The sequence below is a fragment of the Cupressus sempervirens genome, chromosome 3 (assembly GCF_028749045.1).
Source record: "Cupressus sempervirens isolate cs-2001-9-10 chromosome 3, ASM2874904v1, whole genome shotgun sequence".
NCBI classification, from domain to species: domain Eukaryota; kingdom Viridiplantae; phylum Streptophyta; class Pinopsida; order Cupressales; family Cupressaceae; genus Cupressus; species Cupressus sempervirens.
The window spans coordinates 736,439,513-736,465,851 of NC_143120.1; the positions used below are offsets into that span (position 1 = coordinate 736,439,513).

A 26,339-nucleotide genomic window follows, 5' to 3' on the forward strand; every position below is an offset into this window, starting at 1 on the left:
ATAAGTGAATTTAAAAAGAGAGTCTAACTTGAAATGTTACTCTCTACATCAGGCTCCTTGTCGGCCACAAGAATTGACCGTGCAAGGGGAAATTCTAGAAGTTTCCATCAAGGCTGGGGCTGAGAAGCTGATTCAGCTCAAGGACACTTTAAATGAGTGGGATGGGAAAGTTGGAGATGGAGATTGTGGGACTACAGTAAGAATATATGTTCTTTGAACACCTTTAAATTGCTTTTTTGTGTAGATTGTGGAGCCACACATTTAGAAAATATATTACTAACTGCTACAGAGCGCACATACACACATTTTCATAACTTTAACTGTAATACTAACTGATTGAGGTCACTGCAGATGTCCAAAGGAGCAAGTGCAATTCTTGAGGATATGAAAACAATGTAAGCTCTTGCAATTCCACTTTTCATATTGGGAATACACAGTGGCTATTGCTAGAATCCTTAAAACTTTCATTTAAGTTGATTGATTGGAAGAAAAAATGGGGATTTGACAAATTTACCGTAGTCTGTGGTGTAAAATGAAATTTATATGAAAAATGTATTTTGGTAGCAATTTGGGAAGGCATTTCACATTGCCATCAAATCTATGGCTAAGGCTCTTGAATGTTAAATGAATGCCAGGTCCCTTGAGATCCCTTAATATTATGAAACATCTCAAATTCTAAGCTCTCTCTCTCTCTCTGTCTCTCTCTGCCCACCCTTCTGTTATATGATTTTTCTGACTGTTTGTTTTAAATGATTATGTAATGCTGCTTAAAGGCTAATGCATATCAAGCTTTTTGAGGTTCCTAAATGTTATTGAAACGTACTAGCTATCCATTTTTTTAGTTTTTGTTATTCTATGTTTTCCAGTGTTATTATGCTTACTCACCAGCATTTGATTTCTATTATTAACCCAAAATGCGGTCTACTCATGAATTGAATTTAGAGTCAAATAACTTTCATTCATGAACACCCAAGCATGATTAGAATTTAAGAGACCTTAGGGCATTGTTGGGAAATATTGCAAAGAAATATGGTAAATTATGTGCTAGTAATTTTGTGAATGGATGACTACATTTAATATTATAAAGGGATGCTAGTATTAGAATCAAGAATAAATATATTTAAATGATGAAAGGATAACCATGAATTAACATGCCTGGATGCTACAACAAATATTTTTTATTTTCTATCTATGACATGCATGGAAATGCAATTACTGACATAAGATTACTGTCTGTTTAGATTGTTTTACTAGAGTAAGCTACTGTTAAAATAGGCAAAGTCCATTTTTCCAGGCTTGTGTACAAGGAAGAAAGGACTTATTGAAACAACTTAAGGATTCAGTATAACATATATTTTATGAAGAAAGTGTGATCTTATCCTTTGTTATAGTTTGTGAGAATTGATGCTTTCTCTGGGAGCATGATTGTTTGGACCCATTTTAGAATATATAGCCTTCTAATAAAAGTTAATTCTTACTACAATCACTCCGAAAGGAAAAATCAAATTCCCATTTTCTTTGTTTTAGAATCATATGGTAGACATCTTTTTTGGACTGTGAAGAAAATTTCCATGTCTTATGTACCAAGCTAAATTTTTCTCAAGCTATATAAATTGAGGCTGTTCTATAATTTATTTGCTCTTCTTTGAATAAAATGATATTATACTTGGTGGACTGAGCATATTAAATTTACAAATTCCACAAAGCTTTTTTATCTTAATGTCGTAGAATAGGCATAGGATCATTGACATTTTTTATAGTCCATATTTTATTCTGTAAGATCAATTAGTACCTTGAGTTCTTAGTTAATGACATATCTGGTCGCAGGCCAAGTAAATGTTGGAAGATCATTTGACTAGATGCTATTTGAGTACTAGGCCGATGCTAGTTTGACATTGGGTGGGTGTTGAGAAGATGTTTGCCAGACTTCCATGGTTTCTAGTAAGAAACTAGGTAATCTTATGCAATGTCCCCTTTTTGTGACATTAGCAAATTTAAGGACATATTCATATAATATTAAAATTGACTATGAGAGTGTGAATTAAAATTATAAAAGGTCAATTTAATATTATAAAGTGGGCTAAAGGTGACAAGGAGGGATAAGACGAAAGGACAGTAAGGGAGCCGAAGAGTCAACTTTGTGGACTAAAAGGAGAGAGACTCATTCATTTGGAATAAACTTGGTTTTATGATTCAGATTTCAGTTTCTCTTGCGAGAGTTAATCGGAAAGCTTCAATTTTCATCCAACGGGAGGACATAAACCCTCGCGCCAGTAGACAGTGGACGCAAACGTGTTGTCCCGTGGAGATGTCACATCAGCTGTCTCGTGTGTGCTTATGGGTTCTTTCCTAGTATTCCAATCTAATTGTAAAACTGTGTTTATGATTGGAAATATTTTAAGATGAGAGGAAATATTTGGAGTTTACGAGATTGAATTCTGGGCATACATTTGTTGGGTCCATCTACTTAGAATATTGGAAAACCATTACAAATGGTGCAGATGGAGATTTTATAATGTTCTGCAAAGTGGGGGAATGTTTCAAATTATCAATTTGTCGTAAATGTTTGGAAAACAAATATTGGGAAAGAAAATATTGGTGCCATACATCATATGACCTATTGTCGGGTTGTTTATGAGTACAAAGATAAAATCTCTAAGTTTTGATCTTCTTATGGTTTATGTTATTAACTTGGCATTAACTACAACCTCGATTGGAGGCAATTCATAGGTGCCGAGTTGGGATATTATTAAGTTGGGCTCTTAATGTTCATGAAAGTGCAACCATATATAGAGTATGTGTGATTATATCTCTCTCCGGATGAAATTGTAATAGCTTTTGTTTCTTGGCTCTGATGTTTCCTGCAAATTTTATGGCTGTGCTAGGAGACAATCATGGCATTTTGGGACATTATCGAGTGAATTTGTAAGGGGCTGAAGATTTATATAAATTTTCAGAAGGCTATATGGCTTGAGCGATATCATATATCTCTACATGCTTGACTATAGTCCATCCTTAATTATTGAGGGGACTATTGATGTCGTGTTTTATTATATTTGCTTCGAGGAGGTTGAAATATCATATAAATTAATTTGTCCGTGTTTGAGAATTCATTTGTGAGAATTATTGAAGCCCCCTTTGGTTCAAATGATTGGCAAAGTTACTTTGCCTGAATTTGTTGTTGTTGTGAAAATATTTTGGGAGGACATTAGGTATTGTATGCATCACCAGGAGCGTTTTGGTTGCCAAGACTATATATATGTTGAATGCCTTAAAGAAATAATGACAGGCAATGCTAAGCATCTCTTTCCATGATGGAGTTTAATGATAGCAAACAACCTACACTTTTCAGAGGGTTTGAGCTCTTGCAAAGGAAAAGTCACACAAAAATTGAATGTTTGAGCCATTTTTAGAACCATTGACGGACAAAAATTGCCATTACAAACTTGGCCAGAATCAAAGAAAGAAAACAACACCTAATAAAAAAAAATCAAAACTGTTTCTTTTTGTGCAATGTGTGGAGTTTGAGGAATTGAGAAGTTTGCAAAAGAATAGAGAAATGATGAAAACAATATTTTACTCGACTGATATTATTGTTGAACGGAAAAAAAATCTTATGATAGTGTATATGGTAGTTGTGGGATTCGTATTGCATTTGATTTTTCTCTTAATTAAATTGGTCGGTGCCTTCTAATTTTCCTTGCTGTGAGTTTGGTATGACAAAAATTCATAACAATATTATTTCTTGGAGCTGTCTGTCATGGTGACAAATTGAAGCAAGGAAAAAATTGCATGCAGAGAGCATTGTCAGGAGTTGTCAGTTTGCATGAGGTCAAAAATTGATAGCATTTACAGAAAATTATTGACATGTGTGACTATGGAGTAGGCTTAAGTCGGCAATTGAATGGTTCTATTATACCTTTACAATGGCCAAATCATATGATGATGGAGGGATACTGGTATGGAACCCTCTTGGTATAGCCGGTGTTATTACTGCTTTCAACTTTCCAGCTGTTGTATTTGGGTGGAATGCATGCATCGCTTTGGTGTGTGGTAAATGCATTGTTTGGAAAGGTGCTCCGATTACACCATTGATTAGTGTGGCAATAACTAAAATAATTACTGAGGTGCTTGAGCGAAATGGTTTTCCTAGTGCTATTTTCACCTACATCTTTGGTGGGGTAGACATTGGGCAATGAGTCTCATTTATTGGAAGTATTAAGGTTGGACAAATTGTTCAAAGGACAGTCCATACTAGATTTGGGAAATGTTTACTTTTGCTCAGTGGTGACAATGCCATTATAGTGATGAATGATGCAAACCTAGCACTAGCTGTTAGTTGCCTTGTTGCAGCAGTTGGTACAGCAGGGCAGCGGTGCACCACTTGCCGATGACTATTGCTACATGAAAAGATATACCAGCAAGTGATCGAGCGGTTGGTTGATGCATACAAGCAAGTTAAAATAGGAGACCCTTTGAACAAAGATACATTGTTAGGACCATTGCTTACCCAAACCTCAAAGATGAATTTTGAGAAAGGCATTCAAATGATAAAATCTTAGGGTGGGCATATTTTTATAGGTGGTTTAGTTGTAGGATGAAGGTTGATGGTTTTTGAAAACCTGATGGAAGAATGAAGGTGGGCAATACCTTTAGTGTTTTAGTCATTGCTAGACTACAGTTGGATAGATACTATTAGGTTTGAGAAGTTGGGATCTGTCTGGATATAAAGGCAATCATTAGAAATAGATCAAATTGCCGTGATTATAAACTTGAACATGAATTAAGAAGCATACTATCAGCATACCTGACCATTGTTTGACAATTTTCAGCAAAGTTGTATTGGGGAAAAGATTGACTTTTTACTCTGCTTGAGTTGCCAATTAGTGGTTAGAAATTTACATCTGGAGTGCTTACACAGATTATAGATCCGACTTTTTGCAAACAAATAAACATTCACAATCTTAGAGGTAAGGAAAGCTTTTTGATTTTCTTCACATGAAAGGAAATTTTAGAGGCAAACAAGGGCAATACCCTTAGGGGTCAATCTCAGAAAGTCAGAAATAGAAAATATTAGCTTTGCATAGCTGCTCCCAACAAATCTTCTCAAAAATGGAAAATATGAAACATAGAGTTTTCTCAAAAGAATCCAATGACATCTTTAATGGTGAACAACTAAGAAACTTGTAGAAAGAAAAACGATTGGGTCGTTTATATGTCCTTGGGTTGCAACTAGAATACATGGAATCCTCAGATGAGGCTCTCTCCAAATTGGAAGAGATAGAAACTTATTTGACCAATGTAGAGCAGGCAGATTGTAGACTCCTAAATTGGGCTTTACAACCTTCAATGGTGACCTTGGTCCAGCCTAGGTTTATGGAGCATCCAGAGAAACGGGTTAGGCTTGTGGTTGCTTCTTTTCTCAGTGAGATTATGCGAATAACATCTCCCACAACAATCTACAATGATGTGGTGTTGAAGAAAGTTTTGCAGCTGATAATGAAGAACTTTCAAGGGTTTATAAGTTAAAGGGTTTTGCTTGACATGTGAGGACACTAGTACACTCGGTCTTGTTTGTGAGAGTCGTAATAACGAAGAAGAGGCAAAAGAAATTCAGACCAGCGTAGGGAAAAATGTAGATAAGATGATTTCAGCTGTGGATAAGGAACATACAAGTTTCTATGTTGGTGATTTGGAGGTTAGCTTTGACAAACATGTTGATGAGGCCGGTTGTACTTGAAGTAATAGCATGCTGGAATCTTTGTGTGATGAAACATATGTTTCTTATACACATGATATAAATTTAGAGGAACAATCCAAGATGACATTGCAAGATGATGAGCCACTTCAACATGACAATAATGAGATGCATGCCTTAAAGAACCAACTGAAGGTTAGTGAAGACATGGTTGTGGCATCTTTGGTACGTTATGACAACACTCACAGGTTGGTTGAGGATCTCTATAGGAAGGCCCAAAAGGGAGTGGAGGGAGATTGGCTTGTGGATGATTTGCGGGTAGTCAAAACAGCCCTCGAATCTATGAAATCAGATTATTTATGCTTGCTTTCCAACAGGGATTATATTCTTAAGGTTGCTGGTATATATGTTGATTAGTTGAGTAAAGGAAATAATAAGATTATGGAGGACAACAGGGAGCTTAAGTACGCTCATATGACATTGGATGATACACAAATTGCTTTTCAGAAAGTAGAAAATCAGGTTAAGATCACAAATCATTCTCAAGAGCATGAGAGTAAAGAGACGCAGGAGTTTATCCAAGAAGTAATTAATGAACTTGATAGCATTCAGCAGAATTATGACTTGAATAGTTGCCCCAAAGGACCAATTACCAAAACTTTAGATCACGTTCAGCTTGTTGACAACCCTTTGTTTGAAGCATATGCTGATTGGATAATGGAGAACCTGCTATTCAAGTCCGATGATGGTACACTCATTGATTTGGATTGGGAGTTCCAGATTGACAATTCTTGCAACCAAGAGGTTGCTGCTGTGATAGAGGTACATAATGCTGATTACAAATCAGCCTTGGATAGAGATATTGCAAGCATTATAGCTAGAGTGCATAGACTAAGAGGAGCAATGTTGTGGCAGTCGAGCAACTGGAGTACTCCACCCAGTATGGACACAAAGCAACAATATAGTACAAATAGTTGGGAAGATGGATGGTCCTTTTGTTGTGGGATCCATGAGGAATATTCCCATGGCTTGTAATGTCTCCAAGAGTTGATTGGCACACAGTTGAGTTCCCACAATTATTTGACTATAGTGGTGCTTGTGATCTGAATTGGAGTAAGATTCTCAGTCGGATTGGAAATCTTCTTGTATGTGATGGTAGCAAACGTCGGGTTGTTCTGGTTGAACATGCACATGGGATGGTTTGGGATCCAAGTGTTGACTGTATGTATCTATGGCATTTTCAAGATTTTGATGTAGTTCTTCACAGTTTGAGATTGGATGCAATGATGATCAGCATTGTATGATCTATATATGCAACGATACTTCATAGATTAAAATAGGATCCAGGGATCTAGTTGATGGAAGGTTGCATTTTGACACCTTGCTTTGTAATGTGGCAGGATTTTTTTTCAGATTGGGCTCTAGAGCTACCTACAGATTTATATGGGATCTTGGTACTAATTGCTTGAGGACAAGCAATCTCGAGGAGGGAAGATTTGTAATGTCTCCTTTTTGGGACATTAGGAAATTTAAAGACATATTCATAGAATATTAAAATTGCCTATGAGAGGCTGAATTAAAATTATGAAAGGTCAATTTAATTTTATAAAGTGGGCTAAAGGTGACAAGGAGGGATAAGACGAAAGGATAGGAAAGGAGCTGGAGAGTCACAACTTTGAGGATTAAAAGGAGAGAGACTATTTCATTTGGAATATGCTTGGTTTTATGATTAAGAGTTCAGTTTTTCTCTTGCAAGAGTTATTTGGAAAGCTTCAACTTTCATCCAGTGGGAGGACACAAACCTCGTGCCGGTAGACAGTGGACGCAAACCCATTGTCCGTGGAGACGTCACATTAGGTGTCTCGCGTGTGCTTATAGGTTCTTTCCTAGTATTCCAATCTGACTGTAAAACTGTGTTTAAGATTGGACTTTTGAATGCTGGTTATTGTATTGCTGATGTATGATGCAATAGCACATTTCAAGGTATTTTTTGAGAATCTGCAGTTTTATATTATTGGTTTATAGTGCAACTTCATATGTTCTGAATATTATTTTAAGGAAGAAATTGGGTAAATATCTATTGGGGATATGTCATCTTAGTCATCATGTCAGACAAGGGCTGTGGAGTTCTTGGCAGAATGTGAGGAGAATAATTGGAACATGTCTTGGTGCATTAAGTGGTTTACATTAGGTGGTTGTTAGTCAGTGTTGGGTGAATATTGATCAAATGTTGGGAAGACTCCAGTCAGGAGCCCCTCAGAGTTAACTGTTGTTGACAGAAAAACCTAGATAAAAATTTAAGGTTTAATATTCTGTTGTATGTAGTAAGCCTTGGCACGATGCGATAAAAAAAGAAACATATATATGCAATAAATATAAACTACATTAGAATAAATTATATTCATAACAGATATCCTTCACAGTTCCTTTTTTCAAAGGCAATTTGCTACCAGTGGGGGTAGTTCCCATTTCATTAAAACAGAAATAAATTAACATCATGGACCTAGCAAGACCTAGCAACAAAATGAGAAAATCAGAACATGGATGGGCTCAATGATTTCTGGAGTTTTATATATGCTACAGATATCTTAACACTTTCTTTTTTGAAGGCAAATTGCTACTAGTGGGGGTTAGCTCCCACTTCATCATAACAGAAATAAATTTACATCATGGACCTAGCAACAGAAAGGAAAAATCAGGACGGGGATGCTCTCAATGACTTCTTTAGTTCTCTTGATCTTGTGCAAGGGTCAGCAAGTTTTGATGAAATCTCATAAAATAATCATTGCTTGAAATATTGTTTCTAGACAACGCATCTTTCAGAAGAGTGATGGATTCACACAACAACTTGTTCTTCAAAGCCAATTCTATATCTATCAGTGCATCACATCCCCAACCAGTCCTTTGGTTGATATCTTCAAATTCCTGTGAGCTGTGGATGCAGGATCCTAGAAAGCTGGTTTAAACTCAATAGCCATCTCTGCTTAGTTGTACTTCTCAGACATGTGAACAATCCTATAGGTGAGTCTTTCCAATTCACCATAATGTGTGCGCCCAAGCCAGGATTTAATTCTCACTGGAGACCTCTATTATTTGATCAGTTACTGAACAAAATTGCAATTTTATTCACAATCACAATGGGAAGGTACTCTTCTTGCTGGAGAAAGTCCCCACGAACAAGCTTGCTAGAGTAGTTTTTGTGCTTTTCCTAGGGTTCTTCCTTCAATTTAAAACTATCTTGGTATCCATGTCGTAGGAGTTGACCTTCTGAACATACTGTAACTGGCAGGAAGATTGGACATTTGATGTAAAAGCACTGACAAATTTTCCTTTCAACTGCACGAGATGTTGTCTAAACAGTATTGTCCACACCTGAGCCATACGGAATAAGATTTGCAATATCTCTTCCTTGTTATCTGCAATGTTCATCTAATTGTCTAATATAAAACCTAGCAAGGCAGGAGCAAGCCTCGATGCATTGGTTGTCACAACCAGTTAATTCATCATGGCAAGGTTTTGGAGATTGTTTTAAGCTTCCAAAATGCATGTTGAATGGCCTCTGTTGAAGCAGTCAACAGCAAGCCATTGAGATGTCCCTTTCAATGAACAACTCTGAGATCCTGTCAATCCTCAATGGATTCTGCGATGACTTTTGCTGGTGTCTGATCAATGGCAGAATTTCAGTGAAAATCTGAAACAACTTTGGTTTCATGATACACATGAAAGGTTAAAATTGTTCATTGGATACAGTTACATATTGATCCTTTTGATCCATGTGGATTTCCAGCTTCGAGCAGACTGTTTTGCTATGGTGTTGATACCAATCATTGAGTCACCTTCCACATCAATTTATCTGATATTCCTATCCCAACAGAATATAATGTGGGCATGGAGTGCAGCAAACTGATGAAAGTATTGTCATTAATGTCAAAGGATTTCATGAGAATGAATAAAACTACCAGTATCAACAATGTCAAAGGCACTTGGAAGAGTGTAAAATATTATCATTAGTATCTAACATGTGAGAAGTCAACACTGCTCAAGATGTCGAGAATAAACAAGATTGGGTAATCATCAGCAATGTCACAGGACCAAAGCATGTGTGTACAAGAATCATCAAGAGCGATGGAGCAACACTAATAAATAGTGGATTGTGTCATTGAACATTTTGGAGTTAACGAGATCCAGTCTGTTTGTTTGATAAAATATGGAGTTGTATCAAGATCTTGGAAGACTAACATGCAGCAAGTGAGATATTACATGCAAGCCCAATATAATTAAAGAAAAAGATATATGAAGAATGATATATCATCAATTTGAATTGAGCAGCATATTTAGCATTTGACCCTGTTCATGACATATCACTCTTGGCAAGAAATACCTGCCAAGTTTTTTCAAGACAACGAATCATAGTTATATATGAGGTGGTGTCAAGAGTTTCAGGCAACATATGGAGTTTTATGGCAGATCAGAGATTGACTATGGTAGAAACAATAAAGACAATAGCCGATACCTTGGGTTCTAGTTTTAAATGAAATAAATGAGAGCTACTCTTTATGTCAATACAGAGTACTGTCAAGAGTCTTCAGTAATTGATTTTGATGGAGCATAGACATTCTTGATGACTGATGGAGTGTGGCACATAGCAACCATAAATGTCACATCTTGAAATACGTGGGATATAAATAAGGAGTATTTTATGCAGTAAGAAAAGAAGGCAAGTCAGCGGTGAAGGAAACATGTAACAAGTGAAGTGAAGTGTGTAGAAGTGCGCTGGAGTATGAGGAGAAGATTCAAAATGAAGAAACCTTGAAGACGGTGCCAAATCATACACGTCCAAATCAGCAATTAAGGGAAATATAATCCCACAGCAGCGACAAGGTTACAGACTTCTGTTTGAAACATCAATAATTAAGTCAGCAGCATATCATGACTGAATTGACGGCAACAAAACTACAACCAATTGCAATAGAATGCTAACATATTAGATACAAGATAACAATCTGCAAAGATTATTGACGAGATGCCATTAAGAAGATGATTCCATTATACAACTTTAAGACAAAGGAGCATGATACACACTATGTAGAACTGTTCAAAGATGTTGAATCTGCATCAGTGTAACCCGGGTGTGCGCCTTGGGTCAAAAACTTGAACCACCCGGTGCGCGTATGCACATGAGTACCCCCGCTGGCCGAAAATGCACCACCACACCTCGGCCATTTATGTCGAGCACCCGGGTGGTTCGCGGGTGCTCGGGTGCTCCCAAGGTGCTCCTAGGGTGCTCGCGGGGTGTGGCCAGCTGAATGGCCCAAATAGTTTTAAATTTTTTTTAAATTTTCTTTTTAAATTTGTTTTTTATGCATGCTTAGAGAGCACTTGGGATGATTCCATTCTCATTATTGACATTTTGTCATTTTGTTGATTGTATTCACTTTGATATGGCTACGATACATTATTTCATTTCACTGTTTCATGCTACGCAACTCATTGTCATCATGAGCATCTTTATGATATATCATATATGATATTCATATTTGAACAATGAATTTTGAATCTTACATCTTGAACTAAGTTAATTTGTTAAATGGTTTTTGAACAAGACCAATATATTCAAATTATATAATGTTTTCTAAAGTGCTGTCATCGAGGAGGTTAGAAGGCAGGAAGTACACAATAAAAATCATTCCTAGACATATTAGAAATGCTGAACAGGTGAAGCCTGAAGATTTACGACAAATACAAAAAAGAAGTCATCAATAATAATAATATTTATCGTTAGGATGAATTTTATCAAATGAGTTTGCCACATCACTGCAGTTCGAGAAGATGTATCGAGTGCCCATAAGACCAACATTCTAAAGTAGTGATAAGATAAAGTCACATAATCAGCAAGCAATCATAATAATGGAGTTACACAAAGATAGAAGATAGATGCCCAATTTAAAAGAAAATAATTAAAATAAAGGGTTGTGAGATTTGTTAAATAAACAATGAAATTAGGAATAAGAATCATTTAAAGAAATGACTTGTCATTTAATTTGATAGGTCACATGTTTTCAAATTATAAGATAAAAAAGAAGAATATATCATTTAAAAATGGGGTGTAAAGAAAATAGAGCATCCATGAGGGAACGGGTAGAGCAATGAAGAAAATATTATATTCAGATTGATATATCAAAAACTCGAAGCATCTGGTGCGTGCATGCACCTGTTGTCGGTGCGTCACGCACCCGAGTCGACACACTTCAACCACACCGGTTGAGCACCCGGGTGGGACGTGGTGCTCGGGTGCATGGCGGTTGCTCGGGTGCTGTGCGCTAGATGGCCGAAAAAGTTAAAAAGAAATTTTTTTTTTGCATTTAAAAAAAAACAATTGTTTTTTAGGCATGCTAACCCTAATTGGGTGTGGGTCCCATGTGGTCTATTTGAAGGTTTAATAAGACCAATAGACCTCATTTTCATTTCACCATTTCATTTCATTGTTTTGGAGCAACAAGGAGCTAAGTGAGCGAAAGAGATTGGTGGAGTTTGTGAGAGCTTGGTGGTTGATTTTGCAAGGGATTGCAAGATCAAGAGGAGCAAGAGGGGCAAGGAGATTTGATTTGGCAAGTGTCTCCTTAAGTTCAAGGTAGGTATTTTTATTTTACAACTTTTTTGGGTTTTAGAAATCAATTTATAATTTTTTAATTTAGTATTTAGTTTTACTTTCAAGTTTCAACTTAATTTTTTGAATGTTTCATTCTTGAATCTTTTTGATAGTAGATAGTTCATAGTTCTATGATTTTTATTATCTATATTAATTTTTTCATTGTTCTTAAAATAAAAATATGGCAATATGGCATATGCTGAAACGTATTTAATATTTAGTATTTAACTTCCTTTTCTAATATTTTTAAATAGTAAATGCTAAAATTAAATAGTAAAGTTTTAACTTTTAAAGTTTTAAGTTTTAAGTAGGCTGAAACTAGTTTGTATAACTTATTTTTACTTTGGCTGAAATGTATCATGATCATTTTTATAATTTTATTTTCATTTTGTAAAATGCAATTTTATAAATGACATTTAGATCTGGCCAAAGTGTAGAAGACATAGAAATTAACGAGACAAGTGTATCTGATTATGAGCTTGAGCTCGAAGGAAGTGATCATGGGACTGATGTAGATGGTCAATCTGAGGAAGAGCCTCCTTATTTTGCACTAGGGGTGCCTTCTATTGATTGCCTTGCCCTTCAAAGATTTTGACAAAGTATGCTAGGGGTCCTTATGATCCAAAGTCCTCTCTAAAATAGTTTGCTGTGAAAATTACACACCCTAAACCTTCAGGTGGTGACACACGTAAATGGAAGTCTAATATATGTGGTGCATAATGGTTTGGCAGCATTACAAGAGTTAATTCATATCTTTTTTGGAGTGGCTATGGCGTGAACCCAGGCATATTCTTGTCAAATCCTAAGAATGTGAAATACAGAATTGAAGTGAACAAACTATGGAGCATTCTTGATGATAGTGATGTTCTAGTGCCTAGATCTTTATCTGCTGGGCAACAAGTACATAATATACAGCAGTTACAGGGGCAACGAGATACATCTACTCATATCTTGCATCAGAGAGCAAGGACTATGTCACCTACACCATCATTTTCCTCACCTACACACAATTTAGCAAGGGATAGTGGTAGGGGGAAACAGAAAGAAACTACAAGTCGTAGTGGTAGTAACCCCATTGCTCTTTTATTTAACATGCACGCAAGGGATCGGTTAGATGATGTTGTTGGTGATTTCTTCTTTTCCAATGGCATTACTACACATGTGGTGCGATCTCCCTATTTTGTGAGGATGATGTCCATGGCAGTGAACGAGGGAGAGCCATCATATGTGCCACCAAGTGACCCTAGTGTTGGATAGAGCCTATGACAAGGTTGGGATCTTGATGGAGCAGTTGAAAGCATGTTGGATGGATTTAGGCTACAACATTATCATGGATGGGTGGACGAACATTAGTCATCGTCCACTCATCAACATTACGGTTACATGCACCGAGGGCCCATACTTTTTGAAGGCAGTTGATTGTTCAGGGCATCGTAAAGATGCTGATTTTTATTTTCATGTGCTTAGGGAAGCCATTGAGGAGGTTGGGCCACAAAATGTGGTCCAAGTTGTGATAGATGCAACACGTGTGCAAAGTTGCAGGGAGGCTTGTTGAGGCAGCCTATTAGCATATTTGGTGGACTCCATGTGCGCATGCCATGAACAATGCACTCAAAGACATGGCGAAAATAGAGTGGATTAGAAAGGTGGTTAATAATGGGAGAGGTGCAGATGTTTATTTTCAATCACCATCCATCACATGCACTTTTCAGGAGCTTCGCAAAGAAGCAATTCCTGAAACTAGTTGAGATGAGGTACACATCATATTATATTTTCTTGGAGAGAATGATTGAGTTGCAAGAGCCATTGCAACTCATAGTTATGACACAAGAATGGAGTCGATGGCCTGAGTCTAAAACAGAGTAGGGGAAGAGGGTAAAGTAGATAGTGAAGAGTGATCAGTTTTGGAGTGACGCAAAATACATAGTCTCCATCATTACTCCAATTTTTTAGGTGATCAAATATGGAGATGCAGATTCATCTAGCCTTGGAGAGGTTTATGAGTGCATTGATTCCATGCTTGGGTAGATGAGGGCTGCTGTTTGTGAGAGAGACCCCACTTTAGCATTCTATATGGAGCACATTGAGCCTATTATTCATCGTAGGTGGGAGAAGTTGAACACTCCTTTGCACATGGTTGCCTATGCATTGAACCTGAAGTGGTACATACCTAGGCTTGGTAGAGTCGCACCACTTCGGGATGATGAGGTGAAGAATGGGTTCTTTCGATGCATTGCTAAGATGTATGATATTGAGACTGCTAGTGAGATTTACATCGAGTGGTCCGAATTTGCTAGTCTTTCATGTAATCCTTAAATCTTGATTCAGTGCTCTAAACTCTTTATAATTATAAGATCTTTTAATAATTAATTGTTACTTATAACTTTATTCAAGTTATTTTAATAGTATGTTGTAAACTTGTAACTTGTAGGATACTCGAATATTGCAAAGGTGGATCTCAAAACCATGGCAGAAATTTTGTGGTGGAAATGTCATGGGTCACAAAAGTCAAAGATCACCTCACTAGCCATCTGATTGCTTTCTCAGGTTTGTAATACTAATTACTAATTCCAGCCATTTATAATCTTAACTTTAAGAGTTTTGCTTTAATGATCTTAATTTATGATTCATTGATTGAATAATCATTGATTTGCCATTTATCATTTGTTACAAATTGTATAAACATTTGTTTGTAACTTGTAAGTAGCAACTTCCAACTTTGTTATCTCAGGTGTCTAGCTCCTCAGCTGCAGAGAGGAACTGGTCCACCTATAGCTTCATTCACTTTGTTAAGAGGAACAAACTTACCTCTAAGAGAGCGGTGAAGTTGGTTGCTATACATGGTTACTTGTGGCTCAAAGATCGCAAGACACGTGAGTACAAGGAGAGCCTTGCAACACAATGAGATGTGGAGCCATAGGATCCAACTTAGAGTGATGAGGATGACGATGTAGCAGAAGCCAATGTAGGGCTAGTTGGTGTTCCTTTAGAGGATCAGGATCTTACCCACAAGGAGTCTAGTAGTTCCAGTGATGAGGACTTTGGTATAGGGGATGATTAGAGAGCGCTTAAGATGATTCCATTCTCATTATTGACATTTTGTCATTTTGTTGATTGTACTCACTTTGATATGGCTATGATACATTATTATTATTTCACTGTCATGCTATTCGGCTCATTGTTATCATGAGCATCTTTATGATATATGATATTCATAGAATCATATTTGAACAATGAATTTTGAATCTTGCATCTTTAACTAAGTTAAATTGTTAAATGGTCACTGGTAATGGTTATGAAGTTTCAAGTTTCAAGTTTGAACTTACGGTTTGTGAATCGCATTTCAATTTTTTCCATTCAACTGTATTGGGTATGTTATATAATATATTGAAGTATCATACATAATTAGCATTTTCAATCATATATATTATATATATAACATGCAACCCCCTCTCCCCACTCCACCCCCCGTTGTCCCTAGATTGAGGCCCTTTTTTTCCCGCACCCAAAACTTGCCCCGACGTCCCCCCGCACCCCTATGCCGGGGTAACACTATATATATATATATATAGTGAGGATATAAAGAAGGATATTTTCAGTTGTAATTGTGAAAAATTCTGTACTCAAACTAAAATAATATTGCAGAGTTGCGAAGACTATAAGAAGATTATGTTTACAGATTGGTGAAAGAAATATAATAGATTCAATGAAGAGATTTATAAAGTATCCATCATTAGTTGAGTAAGAAACATCACTAAGGTGGAAAAGAAGTGTAGTGGATCGGTGATTTCAGTAGGTTGGTGCCTATGAAGTGGGGGAGTTCAAGCTTCCAATGAGTCGGTGCTCATAAACATAGGCGTTGTAGCCTCTAGTAGGTTGTAGCCTACAACTCTTTGTAAAAGAACAAGTTTATATAAAATCAATTATTTTGTCGTGGATTTCTCCAGCATTGGGTTTCCACGTAAATCTAATGTCATTGTGTTCATGTGCATAATTATTGATTTCGACGTTTAAAGTTAAAAAACAGTTATTTGGATATTGTTTTTTTTAAATTGGGAAAGTTGTTATTATACTGATTCACCCCCCCTTCAGTGTAATCGTATGCTCTTCACAAACTTGGTCTCATTATTTGTGCCTTCCAAAAGTTTGATTGCACCAGCCCACAACATTGCACCTTGATTATAATAGAGAAGGAATTCGGCCCCCAATAAACTTGGATTGGCTTGTGAGGCCCTGTCAAAGTTTAGCTTGAGTCTTCCCAATGGCAGTAGTTTCCATTGGGCACCATCTCGCATTGATGTGGTTTAACAAAGTCACCTTTTTGCTTGATGTGATGGGGCCAACTCTTAAATATCTTATTATCCCATGAGGATAAAAATCTGCACTGTCTTTGTGTTAAGATCTTTGCATATTCATGTTTCAGTTTTGTTAATAACTCTACACCTCTTCCACTTGAATATTCTCTTGTTGCAGTCCCTTCATAATTGTCCCATAGAGCTCCTTTAAATATGCATGGCCAAGAAGTGAAGGCACTCATTGGTTCATTTTGGAGTGGTCCAAGCTTAATAAAGAAACGAGTTCATCATTGCAGAACCATCTTGCATTGTGTAATGTCCCCTTCTCCACGCTAGCATTAATGGCGTCTAGTTGGTCTATCTTTCTAATCGGATAGGCTAATGACATGTGATTTAGGATGCCAGCTAGTCACAGGAGTTTTGGTTTCAGTTGAGGAGATTTTTAAATGGGACATCCTAAGGTTAGAATCACTTTATTTTATTGAGTTGAAGTATAAAGTACTTTATTGTTTAAAGTCACTTCAGGAAAAAATGACTTAAATGACTAAAAGATAATAGTCTTTTATCCCACATTGCTAAGAGGTTTGTTTCTCTCCACACTTCGAGGTTATAAAAGAAAGCCTCTGCATTGGGATTGTCACCATAAAATGTTATGTTATTTCCAAAAATCCCAAGAGTTGCTTAAATGTGACTGGATACTTCCCAAGGATGAAAGCCCTTGAGGAAAAGAGTGAGGCTAGACGAAAACCTAGTGTTCACATTAGATGTTTCAGATGCAAGAGTTGAGTTGATGCTTTGATATTCAGATTGTTGGAACTCCATGGCAAGTAGCAGGTTTGGTTATCAAATTCTATAAGTATTGAGGACATACAGGATGTTTGATAGAGCTGGGTATTTACAGCAAACAAGGTTGGCCGACAATTCCATAGTGGAAAAGGAGCAGAGGTGGAGTGTCTTCCTTACAGTCGGGCAGGGTAGAGTTGTCAACATGAGCAAGACGCAGTGATAGTGTGTTTGGCAAAATGTCTAAGAACTGGTCAGTGTTTAATGAGACTGCACACAGCATTGAGGAAGGCTATTTATTTAACCCCAGGTCATGGGCGATTAGTCGGGTTGTAACCATATGAAGTCAGGCAGATTGCAAAGAAGAATCCAGCAACAGTCGTGTTAATGCATTTCATACAGTGATAGATGAGATATTGACTAAGCATTGGGAGTTGAAAACTAGACGAGTTCTCATTGCATATTTAGTTTTCCCTACCGGCTTTCATTATTATTCATGAGTTTGTTAATTTCTTGCTCATTCCACATTTCAGGTACTGCACATTGTTTCATTTCCAAAATAAGCAATGTCTCATTGTAAAACCAGTTTGAGTGTTATATTTCCATGAACTTCTTAACATCTGAGTTGGTTCCTTATGATGTTCCATCCATATAGAAATCTAATTGTATCTTGGTCCTTATAAAGCTTGTTGCATGATTACCTTGCTGTAACTTATCTTGAGATTTGATGTACCTAACATATCAATATTACGAACCTTGCAACATTAAATTAAATATGCTGGACAATGATGGTTTGATTGGATTATGATTATAAAACCCAACTACAGTGAGTCATTTAATTAACAACAGTCTCATGCATGCCAACTGTTTGGTAAAATTTCTTAGTCAGAAATTCAATTTCTTTCCTTAGATTGGAGGAGGAATATTACAGTGGTATCAGAGTGATAGGTCCTGCCATCTTGTGGGAAAATTTGCTGCATAACAGGTTGGAATAAACATGAAAAATGATAGCCGATATGAGGAAGAAACTTTATAAGTTTAGTCATCTCCAATCAGAATAGGTAGTCTTTAGATCGGATTGACATTAAAGAAAGTTATTCAGTTGACGAAGAATTGACTTTTGGAATAGGTGAACAGGTTGAACAGGCTACACAATTTGAACTGATTGAACAACTTGAACAGGTAAACAATGTTCAAATGGCTCATAATGAGACTGAATAGGAACGAGGAGTAAGGTAAACATTGTAGGCTATTAGGGATGGGCAAAATAACATTGCTAATGCACTTCAACAACTTGTAGGTACTATGCAGCAATTAACTCTGTTTAACAGGAGAGTCCTGAGGCATCATAATGGAGGTGGTAGTGTGGTAGGATCACCCTGAGCTGTTAGGGCTCCCACACGAAACACAAACAAGCCTTTGATGCTCGTGTTTAATGCAGAGGAAGAGGTAGCACCATCAACGACACCAAACTTACTGCCAAAAAATGTTATGGTAATGTATAATGAATGAGATTTGTTTCTTAATCCCATCAAATAGAATATGCCCTTTATCCAATACCTAAATCAGAAATTGGAAACAGAAAGAAAGAAGCAAAACAGGGGACCTAGAGCACCAAACAGGACTTAAAGCATGCAATGAACAAACTATCTCTCCCTACTTTTGATGGCAGCAATAAGACATCTGCGAGAGCTTGGATTCACAAGCTAGACACTTACCTAACACTTAAACGTATGTCAGAGATAGAAGCCATTCGATTTGCTACGATGCATTTAGAGGGGGCGGCATATGATTGGTGGCATCACGGGTTGGTTACCCAGGATCATGGTCTTATCACATTCTATGAGATCTTCAGCTCTAAGCTGATTACTCACTTTGACAGGAAAAATATCAAGGTCTATTACAGGGATTTGGCATAGTTATGATAGGGTGGATCTTTGGATGATTTCATTTACGAGTTTTAGTGGGTCTCGGTGATGGTCCCAGATATGTTAGAACAGCGTAAGGTAATGCTGTTCATCGAGGGTTTACAAGTTAGGTACAGAGGCTTGGTCAAGGTACTTAAACCAAACACATTGGATGATGCAATTAATATCGTACACGATCTAGAGTCACCCTCTTTGATATTACAGCCTCCCGTGAAAACATATAAGGGGTCCACTTCATTCTAAAAGAAGAAAAACCAACAAAAGGCTACACCTTCTAGGATGGACTTCAAGACACAGAATGAACTCAGGAGGAAGAAACTATGCTTCACTTGCAGAGAGGCATGGACTCCAGATCATAGATGCATTATGTAGAGTTACTTTATAGGAGGAGGATGAGCAGTCGGAGGGCAACGATGTTGATGGCAGTGATGAGGAAGAGAACGAGTACTAGAGAGAGGAAGAAGGAAGACACCCAAGGACAACCTCCTATCATAGCATCACTTTCTAGCGATCCTACGAGACATCCCTTTTGTTTGAAAGGAATTGTTAGAGGACATCGTATTATATGTCTCTTGGATATAGGTGCCTCACATAGCTTCATAAGCTCATGATGGGTTACCCAGAGGAAGTTACAAATTGATGACATACTCGAGTTTGAGGTTAGAGTGGCAGGAGGTGAGAGATTGAGATGTGTAGGGAAGCTGTCAGGGCGTCCGATTCATTTTGAGGATTTTTCTCCTTAGGTAGATTTTTATTTGGTTGATCTGGATGGGTTAGATGCCATGTTGGGTAGACAGTGGTTGCAGACTATTGGCAGGTACACAGTTGATCATGATAAGATGCATTGGAATTCTTACAGGATGGCAAGAGACTTTACTCCACTTATGATAAGGAGATGTTGGCTAATATGCATGGTTTAGCCAAGTTTAAACAGTTCCTAGTGGGGGGCAAATGCACAGTTAGGACGGATCACAATAGTTTGCGCTACTTCCTAGAACATAAGAATCTTAATGAGAGAACAAAAGTGGGTCAGCAAGATTTAGGCCTATGATCTTGACATTGAGTATGTCAAACACAAGAACAATGTAGGTGCGGATGCACTTTCTAGGAGACCTTCAGTAGCGGAATGTTGTGCTATATCTGGGATTTCAGTAGATTGGAAGTCTTAGTTGTTGGTTGAGTATTCAAGCATGTTAGATTATGGATGGACAACTTTAGGACAGCAGGTACAAGGTAATAGATGATGTGATTTTCTATAAGGATCATAGTTACCTCGTACCAGGATCAAAACTCAATGGAAAGATTATGGAAACTCTACATGATGCACCATTAGCAAGACACCCAAGATTCTTCAAAACCTATAGACAGGTTAGGGAAAGATTTTCATGGAAAGGGCCTCAAAGACGATGTCCTCTAGCATATCAGGGAGTGTTAGACTTGTTAGCAAAACAAATCAGAGCATGAGTTTCTAGCCGTGTTATTACAACCTCTCCCCATTCTTGCGCAGAAATGGGAGAGTATTTCCATATATTTTATTATAGGGTTGCCTAGGGTGCAGGATAGGGATTATTTTTGTGGTGATGGATAGGTTGACGAAGTTCGCTCACTTCTTCATCATAGTAGCCTATTGGTCAGCGTCTCAAGTAGCCGAGTTATTCTTTCAGGAGGTTTTTCGCTTACATGGTCAAGGATAGCAAGTTCCTTAGCACCTTTTGACATGAATTGTTTAGATTGACTAGTACGGAGTTGACACCCAACACGAGTTATCACCCCCATACGGATGGATAGACTGAGGTAGTTAACAAATGGGTGGAAGGTTATCTCTAGAGCTATGTAGCAAGATTGAAGAAAGCTTGGGTCAAGTGGTTGTATCTAGGAGAGTATTGTTACAACTCCTACCACATGTCCATTCAAATGTCTCCATTTCGTACTCTCTATGGCAGAAAGGCCTTGTCATTCATAGACTTGGCTCTGCAGGACAACAGGGCACCACTAGTAGGGGATTGGATGCAGGATCGGCAGGATATCCTTAGATCTCTTTGGAGAACATTCTACGGGTCCAGAATCAGCAGAAGATGTATGCTGATCGTTGGCATACTGAGCGGAATTTTGACTTGGGTGATGTGGTTTATCTCTGTCTCCAACCATATAGACAGAGTTCTTTGAAGAAGAGTGAGTCTCAAAAACTTCAGCCCAAATTTTTTGGTTCGTATCACATTACTAGGAGGGTTGGTGAAGTAGCCTATGAGCTAGATTTACCTGATGACAACAAAATTCATAACGTGTTCCACGTTTCATGTCCCAAGAAAGCCATTGGCCAACATACAATACTTTCTATGGATTTACCTTATGACAACAAAATTCATAACGTGTTCCATGTTTCATGTCTCAAGAAAGGCATTGGCCAACATACAATACCTTCTATAGAGTTGCCCCTGCTCGATGAGGAAGGGAAGCTTATATTAGTTCCAACAGAGGTGATAGAGGTCAGAGAGAGGAAACTGCAGAATAAGTCCATCCAGGAATATTTGATTCGCTGGAAGGATTTACCTTATGAGGATACCACTTGGGAAAGCGTGCCAATCCTACAACATCCGACATTGAGATTGCTTGAAGGCAAGCAATCTCGGGAAGGGAGGACTGTAATGTCCCCTTCTCTGCGCTGGCATTAATGGTGCCTATTTGGTCTATCTTTCTATCCGCATAGGCTAACGACATGATTTAGGATGCCAGCTAGTCACAAGAGTTTTGGTTTCAGTTGAGGAGATTTTTAAATGGGAAATCCTAAGGTTAAAGTCACTTTATTTTATTGAGTTGACGTATAAAGTACTTTATTGTTTAAAGTCACTTCAGGACAAAATGCCTTAAGTGAGTAAAAGACGAAATAGTCTTTTATCCCACATTGCTAAGAGGTTTTTTTCTCCCCACACTTCGAGGTTATAAAAGAAAGCCTCTACATTGGGATTATCACCATGAAATGTTATGTTATTTCCAAAAATCCTAAGAGTTGCTTAAATGTGATTGGATATTTCCTAAGGACAAAACCCCTTGAGGAAAAGAGTAAGGCTAGATGAAAACCTAGTGTTCACATTATATGTTTAAGATACAAGAGTTGAGTTGATGCATTGATATTCAGATTGTTGGAAATTCCACGGCAAGTAGCAAGTTGTAATGAAATAACTTGCACAATAGAAGAAACAATATGAAATATTATATATATACTTAATAATAATTGAGAGTAATATGCCACTTCGAGGGGGCAACCTCCAAATATCTCCAATGAGAACACACTAAACACTATGATGTTGAATAAGACTCACAACCTCCTATATATACCTAATTATGATTAGGTTGAATAGACACAACCCTACATAACACCCAGACCAACCTACCTACCTAAATAATAATATAATAATAATAAAATGACTTAATTAAGGATTAAGATAGCCACAAGTTGACTATTCATAACCCTTAATACACCAATATTAAGGGCGTAGCATGCCCCCTCTCTTGAAAGAAGCATTTTCCTCAATGCTAACCAAGTGTGGATTCTTTTGAATGAACTTCTCATCCTTCGATGTGGCCTCTTCAACTAGTAAGTTCTTCCATTGGATGAGATACTGAGTTAGGGTTTTGTTGCTTAGCTTCTTCGTGTGTGTTTGAAAATGTTACTCTTGTTCCAAAATTATTCTTCTTTCTTCATCAAGTTTTAGTAGTATTGTTTGAGTAGGAATATTTTGCCCAATTGCCTTCTTCAAACAAGAAACATGAAAATCTGGATGTATCTTTGTTGTTGGTGGCAATTCAAGCTTGTAGGCAAGACTACCAATCTTTTGGATGATTTGGTATGGTCCATAATATCTTGGAGACAACTTATTATTCTTTTTTTGTTGCTTTATTGAGATTTGTTTATAATGTTGCAATCTCAAGAAGACCCAGTCCCCAACTTCAAAATTTCTTTCACTAAGATGTTTGTCCACTTGTTGTTTCATTCGATTTTGTGCCATAGCTAGATTCTCCTTGAGTCTTGAAAGTACCTGTTGTTGATGAAGCAAGTGGTCCTCTACTACTTGAACTCTTGGTGAGACCTTTAATGATGATGTGATGGAAGGAGGATGACATCCATAAAGTGCCAAAAAAGGAGACATTTTTAATGAGCTATGAAAAGAAGTATTGTACCACCATTCTGCAAGAGGTAGCTATCTACCCATTGAGATTGTTTTTCTGAAGTGAAACAACGTAGATATACTTCCAAACATTTATTAACAACCTCAGTTTGCCCATCTCATTAAGGATGGTATAAAGAACTATGAGCCAATTGAGTACCCAAATATGAGAATAAATCTTTCCAAAAGTGACTAGTAAAGGTAGGATCACAATCACTAACAATAACCTTAGGTGTACCATGTAGGTTTTGGATATTCTCCAAGAAAACTTTTGCCACTATACTTGTTGTAAAAGGATGTGATAATGTAATGAAATGTGCATATTTAGTGAGGCGATCAACTACTACCATGATGACGTTATGACCTCTAGATTTGGGAAGCCCTATGATGAAGTCCATGGATACCTCTTCCTAATGTTGGCTAAGAATAGATAAAGGCTGCAAGAGACCTGGTGTCTTAATTATTTCCCCCTTATTTCTTTGACAAACGAAACATTTAACCACAAATTTTTGAATTTCACCTTTTAGCCCTTCCTTAAAAAAATCTTGCTTGACTCGATATGTCTTCAAAAATCTTGGATGACCACCAATTGGGGACTCATGTAGTTCTTTGAGAATCTTGTGTTTAAGAGTGGAAGTTTTGCAGAGATACAGGCATTCTTTATACCAAAGAATACCCCCCTTTAAACAAAACTTATCTGAACTACTAGGGTCACTTGTTATTTGCCGGATGAGATTACTTGTTGCAACATCATTTTTCCACTCTTCTTTGGCGTCTACCACCCAATTCTCTTGTAATATTGAAAGGGCACACGATAAGGCTTCATCTTTTTCGTCCTTCTTGGAAAGTGCATCAGCCATAATATTTTCCTTCCCTTTCTTGTATACAAATTAAAAGTCATATCCCAACATCTCAGTGACCCAGTTTTGTTGCTCTTCTGAAGATAGTCTTTGTTCTAAAAAATATTTTAGGCTATCATAATCTATCTTAACCTTGAAGTGTCAACCCATTAAATAAGGCCTCTATTTTTTAACTGCATTAAAGATTGCTAGCATTTCCTTCTCATAAATAGGTTTGAGCTGATTTTTACCTTTTATTTGATGATTCTCAAAAGCAATTGGTCAACCTTCTTGCATTAGAACTGCTCCTATCCCATTTCCAGAAGCATCACATTCCACAATGAATTCCTTGGTGAAGTCCGAAGTGGCCAGCACTGGAGTTGTACACATAGCCTTCTTCAGTTGCTCAAATGCTACATTAGTGAATTCATTCGAATGAAAAGAATCCTTCAATAGAGTGGTAAGGTGTGTTGCTATACGACCATAATTCTTCACAAATCTTCTATAGTACCCTACTAATCCCAAGAAACCCCTCAACTTCTTCATGGTTTTTGGAATAGCGCATTCCATGATGGCCTTAATTATGTTAAGGACCACCTTTACTCCTTCATGTGAAACTGTGTGTCCCAAATACTCCACCTCCTTAAGACCAAAAACAGACTTGGATGGCTTAGCATAGAGTTGATGATCTTCGAGTAATTGTAATGCTTGATTTACATGCTGCAAATGTTCTTCCCAAGTCTTGCTATAAATTAATATATCATCAAAAAACAGTAACACAAACTCTCTCAAGAACTTCTTAAAAATGGATTCATCAAACTTTGGAATGTAGATGGTGCATTGGTAAGACCAAATGACATCACCAAAAATTCATAATGACCCTCATGAGTTCGAAATGCTGTCTTGCAAATATCTTCCTCCTTAATCTGAATTTGGTGATAACCCGATCTAAGATCTAACTTGGTAAAATACATAGCTTCATTTAATTCATTTAGAAGATCATCGATGACTGGAATTGGAAACTTATCTTTAATGGTTTACTTGTTGAGCACTCTATAATTTGGACACAAGGACCAAGTTTCATCCTTCTTACACACCATCACAACAGGTGAGGAGTAAGCACTTTGGTTGTGTCTGATATTTCCTACCTCTAGCATTTCCTCAACAATTTTTTCTATCTCAGTTTTTTGTATGTGTGGGTACCTATAAGGCTTGATGTTTGGTGGTTGGCTCCCTCGAACTAGTTGTATGGCATGGTCATGATCCCTTTTAGGAGGAAGTCCTTTAGGCATATCTCCAAGAATCATTGAGTGATGATCAATTATTGCATGTAAATCTGGATGAGTAAGAGCATTAGATTGAGGGACTTGTAATTAACATAGCTGGGCCACAAATCCATCTGCTCCTTTCGCAAGAAACTTTTGCATTTGATGTGAGCTTACCATCTGTGGGGATTTTGCCTTCAATCCCCTTAGCTCCACTACCTTTCCTTTTGATTGAAATTGCATGAATAGTTCTTGGAAGTTCATCTCAGTTGTTCCCAATGTAGTAAGCCATTGTACTCCCAAAACAATATCTACCACACCCATGGATATTGCATACATTGGGGTATCAAGTTGATAATCTCCCATGGATAATTTGATGCTATGACACTTCTTTGAACAACTAACTGTGCTTCCATCTGCAATCAAAACCTGAAACTCTGGGACTGGATATATAAAACAATTTAGAAGAGTTGCCAACTTTTTGTTGATGAAATTATGAGTACTACCTGAGTTGATCAACACTCTTACTTTTTGCTTCTTTAAGAAACTCACTACCTTGAGAGTTTGTGGTGTACTGAAACTTGAAAGTACTGAAACCTGAAAGTGCATGGCAAGAAATGATTGATTGAGAATCATGTGATTCCTCACCTGACTCCCTATCCTTCTCTGGTATGGGCTCATCCTCTTCTTCCTCACTTAGACCTTCAATACAGAAC

The 26,339-nt window shown here is 37.4% G+C and overlaps 1 protein-coding gene across 2 annotated transcripts in view; it reads left to right on the forward strand.

The window, feature by feature from the left end:
* Window positions 1-26,339, forward strand: part of LOC149568902 (putative 3,4-dihydroxy-2-butanone kinase) — a 227,899-nt gene that overhangs the window by 155,791 nt on the left and 45,769 nt on the right. For both annotated transcript variants that reach the window (XM_089821754.1, XM_089821753.1), the window contains exons 14-15: window positions 53-196; window positions 352-395. In XM_089821754.1, coding sequence (XP_089677880.1) covers window positions 53-196; window positions 352-395 — 188 coding nt within the window. The remainder of the gene's footprint in view (window positions 1-52; window positions 197-351; window positions 396-26,339) is intronic.